Below are 8290 nucleotides of genomic sequence, written 5' to 3' on the forward strand. Positions count from 1 at the left end.
CTGGCTCTGCTACAACAGGTCCAACAAGACAGTTTTCCTATTGACTATGCCCAGCTGCAGTCAGGGAAACCAGTCGCCAAAAGCAGCAGACTTCTCAAGCTTGCACCAGAGTTCGACCACAGTGACAAGCTCATCCGTGTTGGTGGACGTCTGCGCCATAGTAATCAGCTGGAACCGGAAACTGTTCACCCGGTGGTGCTGGATGCCAAACACCCAGTCACGCAGCTGCTCATCCAAGAGTATGATTATCAGCTGCACCATTCAGGCCCAGAGAGGGTCTTCGCAGAGATGCGCCGCAAGTATTGGCTACCAGGAGGGCGAGAGGCTATCCGCCGCTTTCAGCGCAAGTGCCAAGAGTGTCAGAAATGGCGTGGAAAGCCACAAATCCCTAAAATGGCAGACCTGCCTCCATCCAGAGTCCGACTTTTCAAGCCAGCATTTTACTCAGCAGGAGTAGACTGCTTCGGGCCATACTCTGTGGCGATTGGAAGGAGGAGTGAAAAGCGCTGGGGAATAATCTTTAAATGCATGACCACCCGAGCCGTGCATATCGACCTGCTCTCCAGTTTGAATACCGACTCATTCCTCATGGCCCTGAGACGGTTCATCGCCCGCAGAGGAAAGCCGTTCGAGCTGATTTCAGACCAGGGGACTAACTTCAGAGGTGGTAATCGAGAACTCCGGGAAGCATTCGCTGACCTTGCTCCAGACATCAAAGCTCAACTCGCCTCTCAGCAAATCGACTGGAAGTTTAATCCACCTAACGCCCCCCACTTTGGCGGCTGCTGGGAGCGCGAGATACGCTCAGTAAAACAAGCCCTGCAAGTAACCCTTGGAGCCCAGCTTGTTACAGATGAAGTGTTGAGAACCCTACTAGTTGAGATTGAAGGGATTCTCAACTCCAAACCATTAGGTTACACATCTGCGGATGTTGCCGACCCTGATCCAATAACTCCCAACTCACTGCTCATTGGGCGGCCAGATGCCTCTCTCCCGCAGGTGGTGTATCCTGACTCCGAGCTCCTGAGCAGTAGGCGTTGGCGCCATAGCCAGCTGTTGGCTGACCACTTCTGGAAACATTTTATCCGTTTCTATCTGCCCAGCCTCCAGGCCCGACAGAAGTGGAATGCTGAAAACCCAGACCTGCACATCGGCAAGACGGTCCTCATCATTGACCCTCAGCTCCCTCGCTCACTGTGGCCAGTGGGTACAGTGACCAGCGTCTTCCCCGGCCTCGACGGTAAAGTACGATCTGCTGAAGTGAAGGTGGGAGACCGGGCGTACACCCGCCCTGTGGCTCGACTCATCCAGCTTCCAGAGTTGTCAGACTGACCACTACTGGACGAGTGGGCGCCTTTTCTTCTTCTGCAGATTCCCTTCAGTAATCTGGGGGCGGCTGTAAAAAAGGCCCCCTTGTGGCCGCTAAGCATCAGACACTTTACTGTGACTCTCTCTCCCTCCTACTAGAAGACGCCTCGCTTCACCTGGACTATTAGCCAATCACAAGTGACTCAGGATCGCTGCACGCTGGTAGCATTCTGTCCGAGACTTTGCCAGTAGTTTAAATTAACCGCACGGACTTGCAACCCGCCTTGATACAACTGCTTTATTCTGTGTGCGTCTTTACAAGTAAGAATCAGTATTTTGTTGATCTTTTACTGTCATTGCTAAGGATAGATTGGTAGTGTTTTGTCTGTTTAGTGTTGCTAACTGTAAGCTCAGGCTTTCCTGCCCGGTTAGTCCTCGTATCGTGATACTTCTTTCTATCAATGTATAGGTTGCCACTCGGGCATTATTCTTTGGTTACACATTGTAGAATACCAGTTAAGCACCCTCTGCGCATAGTTTGCGGTGATATTCGCCTTCAATCTAGTTAATTGGTTATAGGGCACGCACCTCCCGCATGTACGCTGGTCGTCACGTGACACCTCTCTGAGCGGCCTGATGCAGTTATTTATATGACCAGCAGATGGAGCCATTGTATAGCGAATGGTTCATAATTACTCATTGTTATAGTTGTAGCTGCTTAGACCTACAGTACAGCCCTTTTCATTCTTTAATGCTAGTTTTGGCCATGTTAAAATATAATTGTATTTATTTCTGTTACATTATTAGAATAGGATGCAGTTAATACAAATAGAGGTTTGTTGCATGAGAACCATTCATTTGCATCCAACTAATTATGTTTGTTTTATTTTTTTATTTGTTCAGAACCACTCCTCACTGTACATATTCAGCCATGCAGTTGTGCATTCAATAAATACTTCCAATGAAGAAAATCTTGCGTGATTCTGACCGATCACCCGCTGTGAGCTCTACTTAACGATCCTCACACTCTCTGAATCAAAGAAGCCAGTCCTCTTCTACAACTTCAGTAATGCTTTTTATCAAGTCTATGATGGTGAAATTAAATACAGTACGCATTGCATAAAAATATTTATCCATTACTTGCAAATACTGTGGGTTTGTTCAAATGTACTTTTAGTACGATTGTTTTAAACACGTAAAACTGCGCAGCATTAACAATGACATAAAATAATGTGATCAATCGTACAGGTAGTACAAAAACTAATTTGTTACTAGGGACGTACCGATATGAACATTTCGGCCGATACCGATAACCCTTTTCATTTGAAAGCTGATAACCGATATATTGACCGATAAATATAAATCCAAATTTTTATATAATATCCTTTTTTGACAACCTGATTACAAAATAAAAGTCTCACAATTGAAAGCCATGTCCCAAGCACACAATTATGATGTTCTCATTATAATTTTATGTAGCCTATATGACAGACTTGCGCTGCACATGTTGCACTTAACTGTGGTTTCCTTTTTGAAGTGATTCCAATCATATTTCAAGCAATTCAAAACCATCATGACGAACAGTGTGCATCTGAAGTGTATTAATCTTCTCATAAATAATCATTTATTTATCTGCTTTAATATCGAGCAAATTTTCTTATTGGGCCGATAACGATAACATTAAAAAAAAGAATCGATACCGATATGGTGGCTGATATATTGTGCATCCCTATTAGTTACCTCATCCGTGAACATGATTCGTGAATTCTCTGAATGGTGAAAACAACATCTCCCATCGTTTCATCTCCTTCATTATTGTTTTGAAAATGCGACCTCTAGCGGTGAAAACTCACAGATTGTGCCTTCACGAATCAATATCAGTTTATCAAAATAAGAATCGATAAATAGATATTGTTAATCCAGCTCTAGTTTTTACTACCCACAACACAGGAAATGTATCAATTCTGAATTTGTCTAAAACAGGCATAGCAACTTTAAAGCTACATGTCAAGCCTACAGGCTGAGCTAATGTTTAAACGACAAAAGGTGAGAGCGCAAGTAAAAATGTAACGTTGTTGTTAATCTAGACACTTTGGATTAAGGGCACAATGACTCTCTGCAAAATGATTAAGCATACTCAGTAATAGAAACAGAATTTAATTAGCACGTGAAAAGAAAGATGACAGGTCCTGAATCAATGTGTCAAATTTCCTATCTGCTTAACAATTTTATTCGCCTTCAAAAGGCAGAGTTCGCGCACCCCGCTGAAATCATTAGCTCCTTGATGCTCCACAGTCACTGATCAGGGCATTTTGAGCTGTGCCACGTTTGGGGCTCAGTGTTCCCCAAGCTCCCACAGAGCTCAGCCTTCTAATGAGAGGAGGAGGACAGACTGAGGAAGTGGTAATTGGATCCTCCCTGTCCTGTCGTCTGTACTCTGTACGTGTGGTTGTGTGGGTCCTTTTTATAGCGCGTTCTACACCACCAAAGCCTCTGCCCTCTTGCAATGCACAAAACCACACATCTGAACTTTCATAAGGCTTCTTTTGAATTCCTGCTCCCTTTTAAGGGCCGCAGCACACTCTCCGCAGGTACAGAAGTCATGCATGACTGTAAAACTGGTCTGCGGTACTGCATTAAAATGATTCATTCTGATGTTCTGTCAGAATTCATGTGCAAGCAAATGATGAGTCCATCAAACTCCATCTGTCCGGTCTAACACCTCAAAACCAGTGACACGAAGCCACCGTCAATATACCACACAACAACACTGTCTGCTTGTGTAATCTGTATTGTGGGACATATCTGCCATGAATCATGGTAATAGCAGATGTCATGGGTGATATCTTAGTCCTCCCGTACCATTATAAAGATAATGCATCACTCGGCTGATGGGGGAGTATCTTCCCATCGAATCTGAGTGAGATGTCACCACCATTTGATGAATGGTTTGAACACACTGGCCACCGTGACACACACCGCATTCACCTCAACAGCCGCTGTGCCAACCCTGTATTTCATATTCCTCCTCGCCAATAACAGCTATTGCAGGTTCGGCCTTCCCTGTCAGGGTTATTACAGAAAATAGATATTGAAGCAAACAGCAAATGGAAACATGTTGTTCAACACAGAATACTAAAGTAGACATTTCTCTCCCAGCGCTTAGTTGTATTTTTAAGGGAGGATGTCTGCGAAATCTATCACACTGCGGTTTTCAAGGCCACATTAACGGTTTACTTATTTTTAGTTTTACACACTCGCACAAGGGCGTACAAAAAGCTGAGATTAAAAAAGTCAAATCCATCACTACTCAAGCATTCACCAGCTAAGATTTTCTTCCTGCTTCTTCTGCGATAAATCCAGTCATTATACCATACAAATTCTATCATCGTCTCCATTCAGATGTAAGGAGCACATGCTAACCGTTTTCATATTTCCGTTCCTATAGAGTGTTGTTCAGTGTTGTGATATATTGCACCATATATCATGTTTCATACACCATTACCCTCAGTGATACTTTATTGTCATATACCAGCCGCTGTTTCAATGAAAAACTGACTTACCAGACTTTGCTGCAGATTTACGCATCCTATACAGCAAGAATACAGCAACTAGGCTCTTTTTATTTTTTATTAATGCAACAGATATGACCATCACCTCATTTTGTTTGTGAATATCCTTGACCTTCTGTTCCCATTACTTTCTATCTTAGTCGTGATAGATATATTGAACAAAATAGTGGAATTATTTATTGATTGGTGCTTCCTGGTAAAATCACTACATCTTCAGAACAAGAGAACTATCAATTGCTTAGTCACTATTTAGATAGCTTTATACAATACACAGTGTTTGAAACATAATCTTGAATTAGTCTTACGGGGAATTATACAGAAAGAAGTATGTAAAAGTTCAAACATCCAGGCTCAAAGAAGGGTTTCATTGCTCAGTTTGCTCTTTGATAGACTTAATGGAGTTCTTTAAGTATCAGTTTTGTCGCAAATGTTTCTTGGGATGAATAAAATAGATGCAAATCAGACAGCTGTTTATATGTAGTAAGAATATAGAGATATAAAATGAATGTGGATGGCATATAGGCTAGCTCAAATAATTTGATTTGTGAGGAATTTCTCAGACTGGTATCTTTTTTTGCAAACCGTTTGAGACTCCTCTGAAACTCCAGAATAGAGGAACACATGCAAAACCAGTAGACTTGTGAAATAAAGCCTAATAAACTCGTCTGAGAAACAATTGACAGTACAGAGATGTGTTTTTCTTTCCTGTGGGGAGTCAGAAAGTGGCTGAACAGTTTCTAGAGCAAATGCCATAGGTAAAAATGATCTTGGTTCATTTATAGCCTTAATTACGAGCATTTTGCACAGACTATTTAAATATTTACTTTCCACTCAATAATCTAGATTGAATATCTGCTCCCTCGTGTACGCACTTTTATATGAAAGCTGTTTCCATGCGTCCATCATTCTGACTGATAGGAATTCATGTTTGAATAGGAAAAGAGAGAAAAATGCTATTACAGAATTAAATCTGTCAACAAACAAATTGTGAAAGGTTATCGCAAGGCATATTATTTCGTCTCCCGAGGGGAAAGTAGCATGTTAGGTAAAATTTCTCCTATTTCAGAATACGTTCAGAAAGGGATTTCTGAATTTTACACCCCCAACAATATAAAAGATGCTACATATTGGACAGTTTTGTCCTTTATTAAGTGACGCAACTATACACATATTTCTCTTAGAAACAGACACAGATTAAAGAGTTACTGGCAGATCTTAGAAATCAATAAACCAACCAATTCAAGCTCTTTAGTCTTTGAGCTTAAATATGTATGATGTATCACTCACCTCTTTTACTTTCGGTTGCTCGTTTCTTTGGTCAGGTAGTATTTTCCGGCTATTCAGCAATATGAAATAGAGTAAAGCGCCTATCCAAAAAAGCGCTGCGAGAGCTAAAGTCAGCTTTCGAGAAAGCCTCTTCATTTTCAAACGTCCGTTAACGATTCATTTCAGTTTGAAAACCGTTCGCGCGCTCCTCTCTCAGCGAGCGAAAGGCGAATTGTGTCCGCGCGCTGCGCTCGCGCACTTGCCCGTAGTGCCTAATATCCAGGAATGAGGTTGTTGCTCTCGTGCGCAGCGCGCTGACTTGCTGAGACTGTGAGTGACGCTGGACGCTGTCCAGGGAGATTAAAATCATCCTGTGTACCCACCGAGGCACCGACAAAATGTGAATGAGTTTAGCACCACCTACCGCGGAACGGCGCTTTCACGGACCTGCCTGTTCCTGATGCGCTTCTAATATCGACTCGCTCTGAATTTCTCTCCGTTATTTGTGAAATGGGCTTAGCCTACAATAAGCAGGGGGTCCCACTGCCATGGAAAGCCTGAAAATATCAGAGGATTTTATGATTAGAGATTTCTTCTAGCACTGGAAAAGCCATGCAAATGCATAAAAACCTACATGGAAAATCATGAATTTCTATAGGTAATGAATATAATTAAAGTTAAAGCACATTCACCTAAATATTACAGGTTAGAAAATGTTTGTTGTGTGTGCAATCTATAAAAAAATTGTTGTAATCATGAATGGCTGGAAAATTAATGGAAATTCATTCCCAGGAAAGGTCTGATTATAGGCTATGCATGAAAAGTGCAAACACAGTTTGTTAAGGACTCACTTAATCTGAATTAAAGTAATATGAAATATTGCATTATATCAGAATATAAGATGTCCACAATAATAAACCAGAATTGAAATCAGATCAGTCCACAACAAACAAAGCAGAACTGGCAATTTTGCTTGTGAGTATCTAGTTTACTTGCTACAAGTGCCTCAAAGAAAATGTATTTGATGCCAGTAACCTGACACACGTGTATAGCTCGTAAACATTTAATTTCCAGGTGCACATTTTCCCCTGACTCCCGGATGTTGCATAGTGCCAGTCAATCAGATTGGAACAAACGATTTCAGCATGGCTCTTGACATTTTTTTGTTTTTGGCACAAAAACATGCATCAGACAGCCAGTATAGCCTACAGACAGTGGGCGGTCAGTGGACGTGCCGTCTGAGGCTGAGATTAAGTTGATCCATCACCATTTTATCCTTGAAACTGTAACCTCCGGAGGACTATCCCTGAAAAAAGTGCAGTGTTAGACAGTGAGGACAAAAGTGACAGCTAAACGACAAATTATTAATTCAGCTTTGCCGTGCAATAAAGAACATAAGGACCATCGATGACCGTAAATCAATGCAATCATAACAGCTGTATTTAAATATTAAGCTTCTTAGAAAACAAGTATTTTCCCACATGATGTGCAGAAGTTAAAAGTAACCCCCAGTTTCACAGTCAAGGTTTAAGCTATGTATGTTTGAGCTGTTCTAACTGAAAGCAACTTGCATTGGCATATCTTAAAATATGTCCGTGCCATTGTTTTGTCTCAAGATGCGCACCAGTGTTTTTTTTTCAAAAGCACGCTTATAAAATCTACGTATATTACCCAATCCTGGCTTAATTTAAGCCCTGTCTGTGAAATTGGGCCTAAAAGTCACAAATAAAACTGACAAGACCACCTGTAAAGAATAAGTTTGAACAATACAGACCTATATTATGCCGGGTCTAGTGTTTCAGATTCATCCTTGTTAGTGCCTGCTGAAGCATGACAGATATATCAAAGCACATAGTTGGTTTCCTCTTCAGTCGCTGGGCCTGAGGGAGCACATTAGCATAGTTCTAATTAGTTCTTATGCCATATGCCAAAGGTTGAATATGCAGCTCAGGGAATATTTTCACAGAAACCTGAAAAACTCCTTTAGTTATGCTACCCACTCTCAAATTTGAGCATATTCTCTACTGTGAATAGTGTTCGTGACACACTTGTATGTCAGTGTTGCTAATGCTATATGCCTGTTGAAAACCATGAGCCTATACTTTTTGTTTCTCCGTTTGGCAATTCATCTCTTAAACCTGTTA

At 41.5% G+C, this 8290-nt stretch overlaps 1 protein-coding gene across 1 annotated transcript in view; it reads right to left on the reverse strand.

The window, feature by feature from the left end:
- Window positions 1-6482, reverse strand: part of galnt14 (UDP-N-acetyl-alpha-D-galactosamine:polypeptide N-acetylgalactosaminyltransferase 14 (GalNAc-T14)) — a 63387-nt gene extending 56905 nt beyond the window's left edge. The window contains exon 1 of the mRNA XM_079831260.1: window positions 6168-6482. Within this exon, the coding sequence (XP_079687386.1) occupies window positions 6168-6302 (135 nt within the window). The 5' untranslated portion in view covers window positions 6303-6482. The remainder of the gene's footprint in view (window positions 1-6167) is intronic.
- Window positions 6483-8290: the final 1808 nt, after the last annotated feature.

The sequence above is a fragment of the Gobio gobio genome (assembly GCF_949357685.1).
Source record: "Gobio gobio genome assembly, chromosome: 12".
In the NCBI taxonomy this organism is placed as follows: domain Eukaryota; kingdom Metazoa; phylum Chordata; class Actinopteri; order Cypriniformes; family Gobionidae; genus Gobio; species Gobio gobio.